Below are 20,227 nucleotides of genomic sequence, written 5' to 3' on the forward strand. Positions count from 1 at the left end.
CCGGTTAATTGATACTTTTAATGACTTTATACAGTATGTAAAGCTGAGACGTTAGAACATGGAGGTGACAGTGGTGAATAAAATATAAGGCATTTAACCAAATAATAAGTCGTTACCTCCAGAAACGAGTTTCTATCTTGTGGCCACAAATTAAATGAGCTCATTACCTATTATCTCGTTCCCACACATTATTTTTTTCCCCCTATATGGCCATTCAGGGGCTCCGTAGGAATACTTGCTCTTTAATATTTATTTTTCTTGATTATGTTTGTGGCCTTTAATTACTATGTTGTGGATACAATATTTTATTTTTTGGCCACAAAGTAGTGGCAAGACAAATCACTATTTCATGGACACAAATTACGAATGTGAATTATTTGTTGCCAAAATTGTTCACTTGTTGCCACCAAATAGTATGATGTGGTCACTGTTCTGTCTGTCTGCTGTTCTGTATGGAGGCCCATTTCTGTCTCTTCATGGAATATTATGTCAAAATGATGACTATGGTAAGTCTTGGTTTAGAAAGAAAGAAAAAAGAAAAAAGAAAGAAAAAAAGAAAGAAAGAAAGAAAGAAAGAAAGAAAGAAAGAAAGGCTCTGTACCCACCCTGGAGACGTACTGAGAAGCTATTTACCATCTGTCTCGTTCGACTTCGCTCGCCTGTCACCTCATTGAGAGCCATAAGGACTCAGCGTCTCTTCGTGTTGGGACGCAGCCCGCAAGGCCTGGACGAAAGCAGGAAGTGTTAGCAGAGCAGCTCGGCTAGCAGCTACTCTCAATCCCGCAGCTCGACTCGCCCTTTAACGCGGAAAACACGATGGGGCTGTTCGGAAGAACATCCGAGAGACCTCCAAAAGAGCTGGTGAGCTTGGACTAGCGATGACACGGGCTGTCCTTCACTGTTTTTAATGATAAAAAAACACGGCAGTGCCGTTGGCTAAACATGCTAACATTAGCTCCCAGTTTCACTCGGCTAACTGTTGATACTTCCCTCTAACAGATTGGATGACTGTTAAAAAATAGCCCTACCGACTATGTGCTGTTAACTCATTTTCTCTCTACAACATTTGACTGGTTTGTTTTTAGGCTGCATTCAGTGATCTGTCACTCTTTGTTTTGCTGTCGTGGAGCGCTAGTTAGCACCAATGCTAACAACAGTCTGTAAACAAACCGTGATGGTTCCCATCGTGTTGTGTTTACCTGCTGATCACCAATAATCTTACACGTATGTTGTACGAATGCCCTAGAAAAGTGCAGTTTGTGTGACAATATTATCAATCTGTGTCATTACAGATCAGTGAGTGGTCCAAGAAAGTTAGGACGGAGATGAGAGTGATTGACAGACAGATTCGAGGTAAGGTCCATTCACTACAAAACAACCACCTTTCTTTACATTTAAAGTGTATGACAAGCATGAGGAATAACAAACAAAACATCTGTCTCAAAAAAGTGGTAATGATTTCAATTATAACTGTATATTAAACATTTGTGTCTTTTCCAAGAAAACATACATGACGTGTGGTCACGATCACTATAAACCTACAGCAGAATAGCAAAGAAATGGCCCGTGCTCTTTATTTTAAAATAGATGTGTCTATGAACAATCACAGCTTTTCTGACGCTACACTGTATTGTACATATGTACTGTATGTAATGCACATTCAGGGGTATATTGTATTAGATATTGCTCATTTCAGATATGTAATTTCTATTTTAACATATCTGTTTGTATATATACTCTATTTTCTTATTTTTATTCAATTTTGGGTGATATATTTTGTCTATACTCTCTCTTTTTTTGGGGGGGGGGGGGGGGGGGGGGTGGGGGGTGGGGTTGTATGTCTCACACTGTAGGAGGGCAAGCGAGACATTTGGATTCCACTGGGTGTCTTGTATGTACAGCAGAATTGACAAAAAAGCTCACTTTGATTTGAGTTTAATTGTAAAAAGAAATATATCTGCTTCCCTAAATTAAATTTAAAAAAATTATTGTATTAATGACATACTTTTAGTTGATATTGTGTGTAATAACATACACTTCTATTGTAGATATTCAGAGAGAAGAAGAAAAAGTCAAAAGATCCATCAAAGACGCCGCCAAAAAGGGCCAGAAGGACGTGTGCCTGATCCTCGCAAAGGAGTTGATTCAGTCGAGACGAGCGGTCACAAAGCTTTACTCCTCCAAAGCCCAGATGAACTCTGTGATTCTTGGAATGAAGAACCAGGGTGGTGAGTGAGACTGTACCACAACTTAAAATAAGCAGCTCTTGATTGTAATATCCTGCCTTGCTGAGTCAGTGAGGGAATTCATTTGTCCGTTTGCAGCTGTGCTGCGTGTCGCCGGCTCGTTGCAGAAGAGCACAGAGGTCATGAAGGCAATGCAGAATCTAGTGAAAATCCCAGAGATCCAGGCCACCATGAGGGAGCTGTCAAAGGAGATGACAAAGGTAATTTAACTGGGATCACTGCGGCTCACTCTGATTACAGTCGCTGTGATTTGACTCTGATGTGCCACGTGCATTCATTATTCAGGCTGGTATTATTGAAGAAATGCTGGAAGACACATTTGAGAGCATGGAGGATGGAGAGGACATGGAGGAAGAAGCAGAGGAGGAGGTTGACAAGATCCTCTTTGAGATCACAGCAGGTGAGGAGATTTTACAGAATCTTGTTTTATCTGTTCCAGCTATGTGTTGGGGGTGTAAATATTCTGTTTCAGACGTCTGGAGTCGGTCTGTTCCTGTTTTTAAAAAAGCCTTGTTTGTGTATTTTCCCGGGTTTATTTGATCTATTCTGTTTGAGAGCAGAGAATTGTGACAATAAAACACTTTATCCTGGTTTTCATATCTTCCCTGCTGATCAGTCACAGTTACTGAAATGTGAATAAATTAGATACAACCAAGCAAATTCAATCAGAAAACCTGGTAACTATTGTAGATACATTTATGAGTTTACGAATAATTAGTTTTAAAGGATCCTTTGTGGAATATGATCAAAGCTAGGGAACATGAGAGGAAAAACATTTTTAAAAATCCATTAAACTAATAGTTATTAGAGCTACAAAATATATTGCAAATTTATTGTTGTCGCGATATCAGGATGAGGAATGTAAATAACGCAAACTGAACTGTGGTAAAGCAGGTTTCTATGAAATGTGTGAGCGTTCATGCTCTGCAAATTCAAAATAAGGACATTTTTAATATAAGAGATTGACTCAATTCACATGAATCTTGATCTATTCGACAGTCGTTTTTATTTCATACCTGATCGCAACAGGGCAGAGAGACACAAAAATTAAGGTAAAATAAAATGGATAAATAAAAAAAACTGCTCTGCTTCTGAAACGCTGCTGCTGAGAACTGCAGATGAGCTTCGGGGGGGGGGGAAATGAGAAGACAAATAATCAGGAGTCAGTCGTAGTCTTCAGTGGTTATATTTACTACATACCATGCCGTTATTACAACAGTCGTCAATATTACTACTTGCTGACCTGATAGGGTGCAGCTCTGATGGATATATTCATGTTTTCAGTCTGAAACCCTGTGTGTCTTTTCTTTGGTCAGGAAAATCCCTAGTGAAGCTTCAGGAGACGGAGTTTAGAGAAATCAGACTGAGAGCAATAGGAAAGATTCAAAAAGCATTTAATGTTAAATCTTGTCGGCAAGTTAAATACAACTTCACCCGAGAGCTGCAGTTGTCTGAAGGATTCTTTTTGTGCAGTCCGTTTTTAAGTGAGTGAGAATGAATAATAAAAAATCTGTGTGCAGATATGGAATCACAGGAGTGCCCAAATTAAAAGGAAATAAATGTGGAAATATAAAGAGAATCAATAATACAAAGGTAGTCATATTCTTTTTCTATCTTGTCTTTGCTGAATCCATTTTGTCAAAGCTTCTCCTGTTTTGTCTTTTCCATTTGCTTTTTGTCATTGCATTTGCTCGATGAGTCAAGCCGTCTGGAAAAGACAAAAGCAATACAATGCAAATCAGCGAGGGCTGTGGGCGGGTCTTTCTGTTCAGGGTGACTAATCCATACCTGACAAAAAGCAAATGGAGAAGACAAAGACAAAACAGGAGAAGCATTGACAAAATGGAATAAGCAAAGACAAGAAAGAAAAAGAATATGACTACCTTTGTGTATTTTTTGTATTATTGATTCTCTTTCTATTTTTCACATTTATTTCTTTTTAATTTGGGCACTCTTGTGATTGCATATGCAGACACAGGACAGTTGTAAATTCAGTCTCTGTTAAGGCAAAGATAAGACTGTCCTAGAACTCCAAATCCTCCCCTAAATTCCTCCGCTTCTGCCTCGTTTGAGAATATCCGGGTGTTCTTAGATACTACTGCGAATGTCCCTTCTACACAGTGCAGAAGAAAAGCACCTCATCTTTAACGAGTAACAACATCTCATAATCACATTTTTCTAACAGGGGCCCTCGGTAAAGCACCAAGCAAAGTCACAGACGCGCTGCCCGACACGGAGGTGGCCGGGGCCACAGCGGCGGCTTCGGACGAAGAGTCGGAGGAGGACATTGAAGCGATGCAGACGAGATTGGAAGCTCTGAGGAGTTAAGCTGGAGCGCCGGCGTTCTGTCCGTCTGAGGTTGCACACTCCATCAACAACAGAGACAATTCTCCCGCAGGATTCCCCGTGCTGGCGTCCTCTTTGCTTCATACTATAACTATAATTTCACATAATTGTGTGGGGTAAACTTTGTGCTCTGACAGTTTGAGGGTTGTTTGTTTTCTTTGTTTTTTAATAGAAAATGTGGTCTACTCAGCCAAAGGAAAAGGCTGTTTTGTTTTTTGTCTTTTATTATCATCAGGGGCGACCCTTGGTAAGTCTTTATAATCCAAAGTCAAACAGAAGGGTTAAGAAGGTGTACATAATGTAAGTATGAAAAGCCTGCTGTGCCTACAGTGCTCCATCATATTCTTCTGTCCAAAGTTAAGGACTGGTTGTGGAGGGATGTGGGTGTTTATGATCCAGAAGAGGAGTTGAATAACTCAATGAATCATATTGGATGATTTTTTATTATTTTTTTTCCCACAGTAGGTTTAATCTTGGTGGATACGTTTCTGTAAAACAACAGCTGTTCAGATCACCAGTAATTGGCCTACAAAGTCTGAACTGCTGCAGGTGGAAGGCAGATTTCTCTTCTAACAGTTGATTTTCTTGTCAGTACATATATATATATATATATATATATATATGTATAAATGTGGTTATACATGTTACATTCACTAGGAACAATACACACACACACACTCGTCTCAATTCTTGGTTTGGCATAAACATTCAGCTTGTTCCGTGTGTGTTTTTGAGTTCCTAATCAACTGAATGATGCAGAAGAAATAAAGCAGCTGGTTGATGTTTGCTCAGAGTATTGTGGGGTTTTTTTTAATGTGAAAGGAAAAGAAATTTTTTTAAGAATGTTTGTTTTTGCACAAATTCTGGTCCCATGTATACAACACCCCGGAAATGTATTACTCCACTACTCCTGAAAGCATTGTTTTGAAATGCTTGAGTTACAAATTACTTTTCTCTATGTTACTTTCTTTTAACTGCACTTTTGTCAATAGCAGACTTTTGATGCTATTCCCGGCAAAAAAGGGCATTTTTCAGATAAAGTTCATGAATGGGGACAAAAAGCACTTTTTCTCAGAAATACTGCTTCACTACTGTAAAGTGAAATGTTCTGAAAAAATACGCATATTCCCAAAATATTTTTAATTGTATTTTATTCCATGTATCAGTAAGAGGAATCTACATTCAAAGATGAGTGAGAACTTTATTGCTCTCACAGGTTATAGATCAGTATCACTGCAGCTGTGTACTGGTGAAGATATAAAAAGTATTGTGTTCCTACAATTTGGATAAAACAAAAATAGTGTACCTTCACTCATGCTTGGCTGACATTGTGCAGTTTTATTTCAGAAATTATGAATGACATGTGGTGTCGTTCTTTCTTCAGCGTGAAGTCGGCCACTGAGGGAGCTGGTGAGTTTGAAGAGCGTGTTTTTCTCACATAAATTCTCTCTGTTTAGAGAAAGAAACGGTTTAGCTCCAAACATGCAGATCAGAACGTTTGAATAGTAATTTAAAGTTGTGGCTGTACTGTAAAGTTATGTGATTAACATTATACACATGATAAAAGTACACACTGGTACAAGAACCTAAATTATTACTTAATGATTACTAATATAAGTCTGATCTACGTTATCTCTAATCTCTCTTGTTATGCACTTGAATTACAGGTCTGTTCTCGGATCGAAGTGAACAAGCACGTCTGGAGAATTTACTAACTACTTATATAACACAAAAATCAATGTTGTTACTACCTTTGGAAAATCCGCTCTTCTGACAGATCTGATTCAGCAAAGTGTGAGTTTGGTTTTAAAAGTCTGTGTCTCAAACAGTCATGATACAGTCTGATAAAGACAGTCCATTTGTGGTTTAAAGAATTTAAGTTCATGATAAATCCCATGAGTCTGGATTACAGTCTTGTTGTATTTGAAAGAGGTGAAATTAAGTACAATATTCCTTTTTCCTTTTTGAAGTGCCAGGTTTATGAACCCGTTATTGGTCAATAAGAAATTTGTAAATGGAGACTTTCTACACTGTGTTTAAAATAATATTTCAAGACCTACGGTTATATGTCTATTAATAGGCTAAAATTCTCCCTGGATGCATTGAAAAAGTGTTCAGAATCATGTTGTCTAATCCTGATCACAGTGTCCTTTAAAACATGAGTTCCTATCAGAAATGTGATGTGTCCTGCCATAATTTATAGCAGATTGTTTTCAAGAAACAAGGAAGCGATGGAAGGTACTAGTTTTTCTTACTCAATAAGTTTCTCCTTTTTATAATCATCATCTGTCTCTTAAAGAGTCCAAGTTAACAATCCAGCTGTATTTTACAGAGTTAAAACTTTTAATAGTCCAGGCCTGGATTCAAAGTTCCAGATCTTATTTAACATTCCGTCCTTATCAAGTGAGTATGTTCTGAAGAGTTCAGATCAGGTCCAATAAAATACTGTGAGAGAATTTAAAGAGTTTAAAGTTTAGTTGAGAGTCCAGGTCAATTTTAAAGAGTTCGTTCCTACTTTACTTTGGTTCTACTTTATAGAGTCGAGTTCAGTTTTGGGTTTTTTCCTCAGAGTGTTCATAGGTCAGTGCCTGCTGGTCACCAGCAATCAATGTCATTCTGATGTTTCAATGTTTCATGTGGGACCCATTTTATTTCAGGGAAAAAAAACAAACTCCAATGAGACACTCCATGTTGAAATTGTGCTTCATTTCGGGTCTTTCTTGTTTGGGAGGCATCCCTCACAATGTAAATTAGACCAAAGTGTAGGTCGGATTTCTTGCACCTCAGCAGCTGTTGTTGTGCTGTAACTGAAGCTTTCCTCTTTTGTCTGGCTTCACTTTGTGGTCCAAAGGCTCGACAAAACCTGGTTCCGTCACTGTGATAATGCAGGTGTTAGGTGTGTCCAGATTTTCAGGGTCAGGCAAAATCTGAGCCTTTTCAGGCAGGTTTCTGTTTTCGAGGTCAGACCTCTCACCGCACAGCAGAAATGTCGACCAAAACATTCGGAACGATTTTTGTATGTTCATACAAATACACATAATACAGTGAATTGGTGAGCAATAGAAACGAAAATAACAGGACAAACAGCCGGTGGGCCAAACGTGTCTCGTGGTCCATTTGGTCGGCTGAAGAAGTTGGGACACCCCTGGTAGGTGGTTTTTCAAAAGGGTCTTCACCCTTTAATAAACCTCTTTCCAGAATGTTAAATATTTCTTCTGCTATTGATGATCCAAGCATTTTGTACTTTAAGTGCCTTTTATCTGGTGCAATCTCTGAACGTGACAGTGTTTCTGCTGCTCCACAACCTTTCTGAAACACAAAGCATCCCTGCAACTGTAAACTGAGAGTGTGTGGTCTGCGGAGTGCAACACTGCCATCTATGGACAAGAGAAGCTGTTTATCGCCCCTCACGTTGCGATGTGTGTGTGTGTGTGTGTGCGTCCGGACGCAGCGCAGCGCAGCGCCAGGACGCACGGCCAGGACGCAGCGCCTGAGCGCAGCGCCTGGACGCGCCTGACTGTCATCTGGAGGAAACTCCTCCCCGCAGACAGCGCGTCCTGTCGAATCTCCAGCGCAATGGTCTCCTGGATCATCTCCAGACTTGTGGTGTAAGTCATTTTTAAATTTAATTTTCTTAATCCCCGTCGCAGACTGCGGCGTTAACGGATCGATGCTCCAGATTGTTGCGGGCCGATTAATTTTAGGCGCTCGTTGGTGTGGAAGCACAGCGCTTTTTCCCCTCCAAGCCCCCGCAGTTTTCTGTCATATTTTAATCAGAATGAGACGTAAAATATGGACAAAGAGCAGGTGCCTGTCTATAGTGTCTGACTGGAAGCCGCTGGTATTCTGCCGGATTGCACTTTCATTTGAGCTGGATTGCTGAGCTGGGCCTGTGTGTGTGTGTGTGTGTGTGTGTGTGTGTGTGTGTGTGTGTGTGTGTGTGTGTGTGTGTGTGTGTGTGTGTGTGTGTGTGTGTGTGTGTGTGTGTGTGTGTGTGTGTGTGTGTGTGTGTGTGTGTGTGTGTGAGAGAGAGAGAGAAAGCAGGCTGGCACTCTTTGTGTTTACCAAATACATTTCTTATATCATACAAAGAGATGACGCGACTGGCTGAATAATCTATTCCCGACAAAGAGATGCTGAAATGAATCAGATCCACAGACCAGAGCCAGAAAGCCTCGTGCCAGTGAGCAATATGTATAGCAATACTGTTGATGTCCTATTCTTGGAGAACAACAAAAGGGATGGGTCAGCCTTCTCATGTTACAGTGCATAAGTATTTAATGTTATAAAAGTCTGCATTCATTCTCACATGTGTAGTAAGGCGTAAAAAAATACTACTAAAGAATATATGTTAATATTATAATGCAGCTTTGGCTATTTTTACCTACACAGAGTATGAATCAGCGCCATTGCAGACTGTGGGGAAGTGTACCAACAGGAGGCCCAAACCTCAAAATAGTGAGCCAAATATATTTAGAATAATAGATCTCGTTACACCAATCAGCTCTGCTTTTTCGGAACCTGCTTATGCAGGTCGTTTTGGATCCACTCTCCTGCAGGAAGGTCTGATGGCCCCGCAGCTGATATTTCAAGTGTCCTTGTGTTTCTAATCTCTGTTTGAGTCACACTTAGCCGGCCTGGACTGAGAGCTGCAACATGATGTGGGTCAGTAACATGATCAGGTCGAGCTCACAGCTGTTGCTGGTTTGTAGCGTCCGGACAGCCAGCAGCACAGGTGTATACATACAAATAGAAGGTTCAAGAGAAAGACAGCACCTGCCTGCTATTTTTACCCTCAGTCTGAAGGCTTGTCGCCTCCTGCAGATAAATCACTTATTGGACAGGGATCGAGATAATCTTTAATGGAGAGGCACAAGTTGAGAGGAGAGGACATCCAAAAGTAAAATGTGTTTTCCAACCCTGGTCCCGGGAGCTGCATGTTTTGATTCTCTCCCTGCTTCCCTTCACTGCAATCAGGTGTGTTGCAGCAGGGAGGAAGTTAAAACATGCAAGACAAACAGGCAAGTGACAATATTTCCTCCTGTAACCCAAAACCTAACAAGATAAGCTGATTAAAGTGCTGCTGGACATTGAGATCAGTGTAGCAGTCTAGAAATTATTAAAACCAGTTACTTTAACAGTAGATCAAGTTTTATAAAGATGCCCAATGCACCCAAGAAGTCGTATTTATGACCACGCCTTTGAAAATCGGATTTAAAAAAGTAGAAACTGATTCATTAACTTCCATCTCTTTCTTGTTTCTTGAAAACAAACTGTTATAAATTATGGCTGGACACGTCACATTTCTGATAATAACACTTGTTTTAAAGGTCTCTGTGATCAGGATTAGACAACATGATTCTGAACACTGCCAGTGAGAATTTTAGCCTATTTATAGACATATATCAGTAGGTTTTGAAATATTTGATTCTAAGAATTACTTTTCCATTTTTTTTTAAGGATTTCAGTGCCCTGGATATATTGAATAGCTGTAATAAACATTTTAATGTTATAATGTCTTCACCTTGCTTTGGGGTTCATTAATTGTCTTTGTGAAAAAAAAAAGAAAAAGGTGTATGTGGCTTCTAGATTTTCCACTGCCAACATTTATACGAGTTTGGACATTGGTCGCGTTGTCGTCTTCAAAGTCTGCTTCTTCAGTGTACTGAGTGAACAATTCAACAGAAAGTGAAAATCAGTTGAAATGAAGGTCTTGGAAAGTTTCTGTTTATTAAAAGAGGCTCAAATTTGATTTACATTGTGAAACACGTCGGTTAACGGGATCAACAAACATTTTCCTTAAAGCACTTACCTTCATGAATGTGGAAGAGTATTGGGATAATGTGTAATCTGTTTTACACTTCCTGAAAATGTTTGTGTTGTTTATTATTATTACTATTTTATTATGATGTGTGTATAAAGAAGGTGTGAATCAGCTCCTTCAGCAGTGATGCTGCTGTTATTGTAGTGAAAGACATTTCCTCCGCTGGCTCCTCACAACCTTTATTATTACATATTGTCTGTGTGGTAAACTCTTCTTTTCTGAATCTCTTCTGTTGCACTTGTTTTCCCCCACAGCCTCGTGACAGATCATAATCTATAGTGCAACTTTATATATTTATTGTTGGACGAATTCAGATTTATTGGCTGTAACACTCTGATGTGTTTGATAACTTCCTCCAGCAATAATACACAAAATCTCTTGAATACGCCACTCAGAGTGTTGTTCTTCGATCACACAAACCAGAGGCGCATTGTATTTGTGTTGGCGGTCTAGTCCTACACTTCCTGTTCTACTTATGTTCAGGTTTGAGCTTTATTGATTTTTTTTACTTATAATACAAGTGATGGCAACTTCCCACATTGACCACAGACTCTTCGGCTCCACCAGTGTAGAATTAGTCTTTCTGCTCCTTTTTTTTTTCCTGCTGAACATCTTTTGTCATCCTTTTGTTTTTATCAGACAACTGAATTTCAAATGCTCCGCAATCGAAATAATCGTGTGAAAAAAGATTCCACACGTGAGATGGCATGGTTTTCCAAACAGAAAGTGCTGTGGCTGCTTCTGTAATTTATTCCGCTCGTAATGTCTAAGAATGCATGCACAGTTAAAGCGTCTGTTAAGTGTGAAATGAGTCTGACGGGCACATTTTTCTGTCTTTCAGACTCGTGTTTGGTACACTGTATCCCGCATACTCGTCTTATAAAGCTGTGAAATCAAAAGATGTGAAAGAATATGTGAGTATGATGTTTGTCTGGTCCGATGTGGAGTCGCATGAGGCTGCGATCACAGCAGGAAAACTCACAGAAAAACTTCAACTACTATTGTAAAATGGCGACCATCTCCTGAAACCCCTCTGTCCATTGTCTACCATTGTGTAAAATAAAAAAAATAGTACATAAAAGTGACTTTGTGTTAACAAATGTCGATATAAAGGAGAAGAAAAAAGTTATTACCTACATTGGCTGAATGCAGAGCAAAAGGTTTGAATAATGTTTTCTATGTAACTCAGATTAGGAGTAACTGTACTGTTGAATAATACCAGAATAATAACAGTAATTACTTTTTAACAATTAGCCCCGTATCGAAAACGTGTTCACAACATTTCTCACGCATGAATTACAGAAAAATTACAACTAAAAAGCAACAAAAACATAAAACAAGAATTTTCTGTTTACATTATAAGTGTATTTGTTTATAAAGCTGTGAAATCAAACATATGAGCGGTTATGAGAGGTTAATGTCAAAAAGGCTGTGATCAGAAGAAGAGCACAGAAAATGTCTTCTCCATTACACACATCAATGTTTTAAAATGTTTTATCATTGTGATTATTGCAGGAAAACAACAAAGTATATAAAAATAACACTTCAGCAATTAGTGCCGAAGACTAAATCTAAGTTTACGTAACCTCTAATTTTAAGAGACATATTGTACTGTAGTGAGATTCAAAGTAAAGAAAAAACAAGTACTTCAAATATGACTCAGTCAGAACAATATAATTACTTGTAATCTATTACTTCCACCTGGCTGTGATACCTGTAAGAATATTCTGATCCTACTTTGTGTTGCTTGTTCACTGATTTGTGTTTCTGGGACATTTCAGGTGAAATGGATGATGTACTGGATAATATTCGCCCTGTTCACGACGGTAGAAGTCTTCACAGACATGTTTCTCTGTTGGTAAGCAGGTCGTGTGACGTCACACATTATTCCCACGTGTACACAACATATGTTCTCCACGTGATCGTGTTTTCTTTCATCTCTGCGGCAGGGTTCCCTTCTACTACGAGCTGAAGATCGCCTTCGTGGTGTGGCTGTTGTCGCCGTACACCAAGGGCTCCAGTGTGCTCTACAGGAAGTTTGTACATCCCACACTTTCCTCAAAGGAAAAGGTGAAATCCCAGACCTTTGTTTCTGCTTACTTTCCCTCCATCTCCTGCAGAGGTTAAAAGAGTCTCGGGGAAAACACATTCCCTCTTTAATTGTGGCTCTGTCGCTGATTGAATTCACATCGTGTGAGTGTGTTTCAGAACAAAAGCACCTTTGTAATAATTCACTAACCCACTTTAGCTGTTAAAACGTGTGAGCTGGACAGAGGAGAGGAAATGTCACCGTGATGCTCTCTTCCTCTTTCCCTCTTTCCTCAGTCAGGAAACAGATTACTGGAGGATTTGCTGGAGGAAAAAGTCAAAGGATGAAATGACGCCAATGTTTGTGTGCCTCTCGTTTTAGGACATCGACGAGTACATCTGCCAAGCCAAGGACAAAAGCTACGACACGCTGGTGCATTATGGGAGAAAAGGCCTGAACGTTGCAGCCACAGCTGCAGTCATGGCTGCAACAAAGGTAACGCCGACTCCGAGCTTTTGGTTTTGCACTGTGGATGCAGTGAGCAGGAGGAGCGGTGTCGGGGGTCGAGCTGTACCTCAGGACTGAATCTGTCACCATGATGATGTGCATAATGACAAAAACTGGCTCTGATCAGGCTCGTAAAGCTTCTGCAGCCATTGTGATGGTTGGTAGTATACTTTTCACCTGCTTATATATACGTATACAGCTCTGGAAACAATTAAGAGACCACTGCAAAATTATCAGTTTCTCTGATTTTACTACTTATAGGTATGTGTTTGAGTAAAATGAACATTTTTGTTTCGTTCTATAAACTACTGACAACATTTCTCCCAAATTCCAAGTAAAACTATTGTCATTTAGACGATTTATTTGCAGAAAATGACAAATGGTCAAAAAAACAAAAAACATGCGATGTTTTCAGACCTCAAATAATGCGAAGAAAACAAGATCATATTCATTTAAAAACAACACAATACTAATGTTTTAACTTAGGAAGAGTTCAGAAATCAGTATTTGGTGGAATAACCCTGATTTTTAATCCCAGCTGCCATGCGTCTCGGCATGCTCTCCACCAGTCTTTCATTGTTCTTGGTTGACTTTATTCCACTCCTGGCGCAAGAATTCAAGTCGCTCAGCTTTGTTTGATGGCTTGTGACCCTCCATCTTCCTCTTGGTCACGTTCCAGAGGTTTTCAATGGGGTTCAGGTCTGGAGGTTGAGCTGGCCATGACAGGGTCTTCATCTGCTGGTCCTTCATCCATGTGGCATGGAGCATTGTCCTGCCGGAAGAACCAATCCTCAGAGTTGGGGAACATTGTCAGAGCAGAAGGAAGCAAGTTTTCTTCCAAGATAACTTTCTATGTGGCTTGAGTCATGCGTCCTTCGCGAGGGCGAATCTGCCCAATTGCAGCCTTGCTGAAGCGCCCCCAGACCATCACCCATCCTCCGCCAAATTTCAGCTTTGCCCAACACCTGTTCGCCTAATGGTCAGACGGAGACCTGGAGAGGCCAGCAAGCCACAGCGTCTTGCACCTACTGTGAAATTTGGCGGAAGATCTACGATTTTACTCAAACACATACCTATAAGTAGTAAAATCAGAGAAACTGATAATTTTGCAGTGGTCTCTTAATTTCTTCCAGAGCTGTTTATATACATAGGGTTTGTTCACTATTGCAATGTGCTTCAGTTAGTAAATACTATGTTGCTTTCTGTTGTGTAAAGATCCTTTTGTGGAATCAAATCAGATTTAATGTGTAAAATAGAAGTGAAAAATATGTATTTCAGAAATTGAAGAGGAAAACTACAAAAGTCAACAATTACAAAATGAGCCGATATTGACTCACAAAATATATTAATTCAATTTACAGTTTCACAGTGCAAACACTGAAATATTTCATAACAGCCTGTTTAAAGCAGTCAAAGCAGAAGGATTATGAGAGCTTTACAGTTTGTATTGATTTTCAAAACTCTACCCAAGCGTCACCTATTTCAATGTACCGGTAGAACACAACATTTTAATGTTTAATGTACTAAATAGTTGTTAAATATTATTGTTGATTTGGAATCGATGGGGAAGCCACCAGATATTTCCACTTGACATGTAAAGGGTTAAAGATCAAACTAGCATCAACTTTGAGTTAGAATGGAAGCAAAGAAAATAAATTCATGATAATAAACTTTGTTTATATTATAAAACCTCAGTTTTGATCTCATCTTATATAATCTCACGCTTGACTTTTTCTTTTGATATTTAGTTTTTCTTTTAATATTTTTTCCAAAAGAACACAAGGAAGTTATATTCAGAAACAGCGGGGGAACTGCATTTACACCAGGTTACAACGATTAAAATAAATGAATGCATAAATATACAACGTTACATCCAGGTAGAGAAATACAAGTTTGACAAGCGTTTGGAATGACGAGCAGTGAGAATGAGGAGGAAGGCCACCAACCACTTCCTTATTCTGACCAATATTCTGTCCATTTTTCATCTTGTGACGTAAACATCTTTAATATATTTTATCTCAAGAGGAAGATTAGTCTTTTTCATTAATCTCTTAGACTATTTCAATCCAGTTTTCCACTGAAGGATTCATTTGTAGCCATTTACCAGGAATTACTTTCTTTGCTGTTGGTAATATTTTCAGACAGTATCTGTCACTTCCCGTCATTCCTCCTGGTAGCTCGCATAAATAAAGTAATTTAAACGTCAGTACTAGTTTTTGTCTGAGAATGTGTTTGATGATCTTCCAGCTGTTTTCCTCAAATATTTGCATCTTGGAGCAGCTCCAGAAAATGTGGTGATGGTTCACTTCCCCGTCGCCTCGACCCATCCAGCATGTCTGGTTCACTGGAGCCAAATACTTTTTCATGTTTGGGGAGACAAAGAAGTACCCAACCAAATTCATACCAGTACATTAAGCAGCTGTTGGTTTGATATTTTCTCCTTTATTTCTTTCTCCTGCTTTCATTTATAAAACATTGTTAGAGTTGTGAGCCTACTGATTTTGGGCTGCTGTATGATTCTGTGGTTGTTTTCATGCTTCACTTTTACACTCAGAATATTCTTACATCTATATCTTCTGTATCCCTTTATCCGACTTAACACGTGTCCCCTCAAGTATCTGTTTATTTGGACTGTTGTTGACAAAACCTGAATTATAAAAAAAAAAAAAAAGTAAAAATCTGTACCAAAACATGCAAACTCCCCACAGAAAGGCCTCCAAAGCAACCAGAGTCAAACCACATCCCTGTAGTTCCTAATGTACTGAACATCCAAGCAGTAGAGGGCTGGTCATCTACCCCAGACAGAATGGATGTGTGTTGTTGTTTGAAGCCATCCGATGGCTGGTGCCAGATGATTAAAGTGCCCCTCTTTTATATCTGCTGCCATTAGAATAAAACCCCGGTGTCTCCTGGTTTCAGGGTCAGGGAGTCCTATCGGACAGACTACGGAGCTTCAGCATGCAGGATTTGTCTTCCTACCAATCGGACCCAATGAACGCCGACAGCACGCCGCCCACGGCAGCAGCGCAGCACCGAACCAGGTCTATGATGCGCAGCAAGTCAGAGAGCCACAAGGGTGAGCAGACACTTCAACACACACACAGATCCTGTGGTGTGTGCTCACTGTAATGGAGCCATCAGAATAACAGATGATGATGATGATGATGAAGAAGCCAGTGTGGCTCTTCCTGTTCAGGCTTGTTGGAGCCCACAGATATTGTTTGGTGCCTCCTTTCCTGAGCGGCCCCTGACCTGAGGTCTGCCTTCCTGTCGGAGCGGGTCAGGACTCCCGGGGCTGCCAGGCTCGCCCTCCGTCCTGTGATAACACTCACATGTAGCTGCGGGGATTCGTTCCACCATCACATCATGTGGATACAACTGTTGTTCTGTTAGAATCCAGAAAATACTTATTTCTGTACATACACACACACACACACACACACACACACACACACACACACACACAGAGGGGATTTTATTTTAATCTTAACTGAATCCATTTAAAACAAAGATTCACACTAATCTTACAAATTATTTCTGAATTCTTCACATTTTCTAAATGACTAACAAACATATAGTTATAATTCCCTGTATCTGAAAAAACTCACCAGTGTTTACAAAATATAGAATATTGTTCAAATGTCCATAGTTTTATCTGTTATTTCATTAAAAGCTGAATTGATAAAAGAAACAAAAAAATTATAATTTTAATTTATTATGTGTAATAAATCTCAACATGTAAGTTACGCTGTTTGAATGAAATTATCTTTTCCATTACATTAAGTTGTGTTTGTTTCTTGATGTACCTATTTTACACAGATTTTAATAGATAAACATTGTAAGAAAAACATAGCGGTGATACCTGTAGCATAGATGGCTCTGGTCTTTTAATGTGTCTGTTAAATTTGTAGGTTTCATAAACACCCTTTTTTTGGTAATGTTATTTACGTAGTGCTTGTTACAATAAAGTAATCTAATATAACTTGATAATCTGCCATTCTCTATATACTAAAGGCAATAAAAAGAAGATTTGATATACATTTAAAAGGAACCAAGTTCTTCTGATTGATTTGCTGCAGGATTATATCAAATTGTATGAACTTCCATCATCTGTTAAAAAATAAGTCTATAGTACCTTCATCTCAAGTGATAGTAAAACGTTCTTTACTTGTGACGCAGCAGTGCAGAAACAGGATTCATGTGGTGTTCATCCACCGTCTGACCTTTGCTCACGCTACAGGACAGGATTTTGACATGACTGAGTTTGAGGTGTTGAGGTTGGACCAATGGGAGCCCAAGGAGCCCTCGTCCCAGCGTATCTCCACATCCGCGTCCGAGTCCACACCCATTACAGCCTCTGTGACACCCCCATCCACCCCGCCCTCCACCCCCTCGCCACCCCCCAGCCCCACGGCTCCAGAGCAGCCTGAGGAGGGAGGGAACGAGCTGCTGGCAGCTTCCAGCTCGCCACAGCTCAGGCTGATAAAGAAGAGAGCTCCAGAGGTACACGGGCTCGTCCGCGTGGCTGCACAGCTGCTGCCTGCATCTAACAGGCCCCCGAGACTGGCCCTTTACTCACTGATTGACTAATTCCAGCCGCGGCGTGGATAAATGAATCATCACGGTTCAGCACGTATGCAAATGTGGAGAGTCTGGCTGCTGATGGGATTTCTGCACAGATGAGCCTGAATCATGCATCAACTTTAGCAGTTATTATTTACCTGAAATGAACATGCGATTGCAGTGGATTGCACTTTTGAAATATGGCATGGGAAACCTTCAAACATGGCTGACACGCTCACATGTTGAAGTGTGTTTTACTCAAATATTAACTTTTGTTTCTTTTAAGTGTGAAGGAAACACTGGAATCACCTAATATTCACTTTCACATCTAATATCAGTTTCTTTAACGCCAACTAAAGATAATAGCAGTTATTAAGAACACAGACAAATTCTTAATTTATATACGACCACAATGAATGGATGAATGAATGAATGAATGAATGATTCAATGATGGAATTAATTTTTATTTCAAACATGCAAAAAAGAAGAAAAAGAAATAAAGATCAGTCCTTTTTCAACTTTTATTCTTAATAATCTTTTTTTTCTTGCTGACTTCTTGTAAAGACATTTATAAATATTGGTTTAGCATTTATGAATATACTCATAATTATTTATTTAGATATTACTGGCATGATGGTAATTATAATAATTTTTTTTTAGTCTATTTAAATATTTGTTTTATTTATTTATGTATTTTTGTTTGCATTTTGTTGGTTCTTACTGAATCCTTTAAAATGTGTCAAATATTAACAAAAAACTCAACTCTGATTATTTAGTTTTTAATTCATGATTTCTGTTTTTGACTTATTTGATTAGTCCTCGTGATTTATTTTTGCCAATATTTCATCAATTGTTTAGCAATGACAGAACACTCCAATTCTCCTGTTTGTCTGTTTGTTTTTATTTATTCATTAACTCATTTATTTATTTATGTTTTGCAAAAGTTTTTGGGTTTTTATTGTTTGATTATTTTTACCGACTTATTTTTATTAAGTATTGGTGAATGTTAATTTTTAATATGAATGATTAGCACGGACTAAAAACAACTGAATAAATTACTTATGAACGATTGGGATGGTATTTTTTAAAACAAATTTATACAATTTCATCACTGTGTTTTCTATTTAAAAATTGATTGCCTTAAATAATATTTGTTTAATTTGTTGGCTTAAATAAAATCTTGCTTTGTTGAGGCATCCCTGTTGGTTTTAACTGACTCCTCAGAGAAAACAAAGTGTTTTAAAGGTTTCTATAATGAGCAGGACTTTACACTGAGACTCATGATGAAAACAGATGAACACTGTTAGTTTTATTTAAGTGAACCACAAGATAAACACAAACGATGCCAGCTGGATCCTTCGCACGCTCTGCTCGCAGCTATTTGACGATAACACTCCGTCTCTGCTTGTGTCTTGTCTTCCAGCCGCCTCGTAGAGTCTTAAGGCCTCTCACAAGATCCAGGAGTGCTTTCACTTCAAACAATGAAGCCATGTGAAACTATCCTCAAGACTCCTCCAGCTGCCTTCGCTGCAAGAAGTAAAAATACTGAATGGCCAAAAGCTACATGACTGAAGCAGCCTTGCTTTGGAATAAGGTATTACCAAAGTGACCTATGATGACCCTTCTATATATATACAGTATATAGCTCGTGGCTCATGATTTGAAAAAAAAAACTAAACAAAACAAAAAAACAGGTTAGTGATGCTGAGATAGGACGAGTGAGTGAATGGGCTCCATGCTGACAGACACTTTGAGTTTATGGGTTAATGAACATGTATTTATGTACAGTTTGTGTGTACTTCATCCTCATGATTTGATTGTTTTCTATATCAGGTCTGGGCCGGCACTCGCATGCGTGCCTCCCCCCGGCCGTCCGTGTGCTGTCTGTTAAACAGAATGTACCGTCTCTGGACAGTTCAGCTGGCACTGAGAGCAACTCGCTCACTTTAAGAGAAAAGAGCATTTCTGATTCTGTTGTGAGCTTCTTTTCTGAGCTGATAAAATTAGGAAATCACTCAAATACCCCGGAAGATATTTAAAGATGAGTGAGCTCATAGTCAGAGAGCAGAGATGAGACAGCATTCTGTTATTTACCTCTCTCTTCAAGCCTTAAAGAAACAAAGCAGAGACGTAAACGTCTCGTTGTCTCACAATGTTCTCCTTAAAGAGCATTTTGCACTATGTTGAAAATAGAAATGACTGCCGTGAGAACTGGCCAAAAATGACTTATTATTATTCATCATGAATTAGATGCTGAGCATTGTCATTAGATATTTTATCTGAAATTCCTACAATATATAACATCTTCATCCCAGATAAGATGTAAAAGTCACAGCTGAGGATTCCCAGTAGAATCCAGTATTATTTTTGACAATCTTATTAAAAACCATTTTCTGTCCTTTGTTTCACAAATTATTTGGCGTCTTAAAGCCAATTATGACTGAGTCACTTTCAGCTGTAGCGAAAATGAATATTAAATGAGTGAATATTGACTGTATGGTTCTTTTTTCACGTCTGAAATCACTGTGTAACGTTCTGCTGTTAACTGAGCAACACGAAAACACAACGCTCTCACCTGGGAAATCCCGACAGAGGCTTTAGTCTGTGGCTAATAGCAAACAAAATGTGTGTGCGCATTGATGATTTGTGTGTCTGTTATGACAGTTGCAAGTGTGCACTTTATTTTGTGTGCTTAAAGATTTGTTGTGACT

The 20,227-nt window shown here is 39.1% G+C and overlaps 2 protein-coding genes across 3 annotated transcripts; both read left to right on the forward strand.

Moving 5' to 3' along the window:
* The first annotated feature begins 714 nt into the window (after nt 1-714).
* chmp3 (charged multivesicular body protein 3) lies at nt 715-5,378 on the forward strand. The gene is made up of 6 exons (XM_080479268.1): nt 715-861; nt 1,293-1,353; nt 2,049-2,228; nt 2,325-2,446; nt 2,532-2,646; nt 4,432-5,378. Exons 1-6 carry the CDS (start codon nt 817-819, stop codon nt 4,572-4,574), a joined length of 666 nt encoding a protein of 221 aa, XP_080335394.1. The 5' UTR covers nt 715-816; the 3' UTR covers nt 4,575-5,378.
* Nucleotides 5,379-8,035: 2,657 nt separating this feature from the next.
* reep1 (receptor accessory protein 1) lies at nt 8,036-19,333 on the forward strand. 2 transcript variants are annotated; one of them, XM_080479269.1, is made up of 8 exons: nt 8,036-8,200; nt 11,258-11,330; nt 12,198-12,274; nt 12,366-12,486; nt 12,827-12,940; nt 15,872-16,028; nt 17,193-17,455; nt 18,940-19,333. In XM_080479269.1, the coding sequence occupies exons 1-8, from the start codon at nt 8,169-8,171 to the stop codon at nt 19,009-19,011; spliced, it is 909 nt and encodes a 302-aa protein (XP_080335395.1). In that variant the 5' UTR covers nt 8,036-8,168; the 3' UTR covers nt 19,012-19,333. The 2 variants fall into 2 exon arrangements, with proteins under 2 accessions (XP_080335395.1, XP_080335396.1); XM_080479270.1 differs by lacking the exon at nt 17,193-17,455 and having other exon boundaries at nt 8,069-8,200.
* The last annotated feature ends 894 nt before the right edge of the window (nt 19,334-20,227 follow it).

This window comes from Lipophrys pholis, assembly GCF_963383615.2.
Source record: "Lipophrys pholis genome assembly, chromosome: 14".
In the NCBI taxonomy this organism is placed as follows: domain Eukaryota; kingdom Metazoa; phylum Chordata; class Actinopteri; order Blenniiformes; family Blenniidae; genus Lipophrys; species Lipophrys pholis.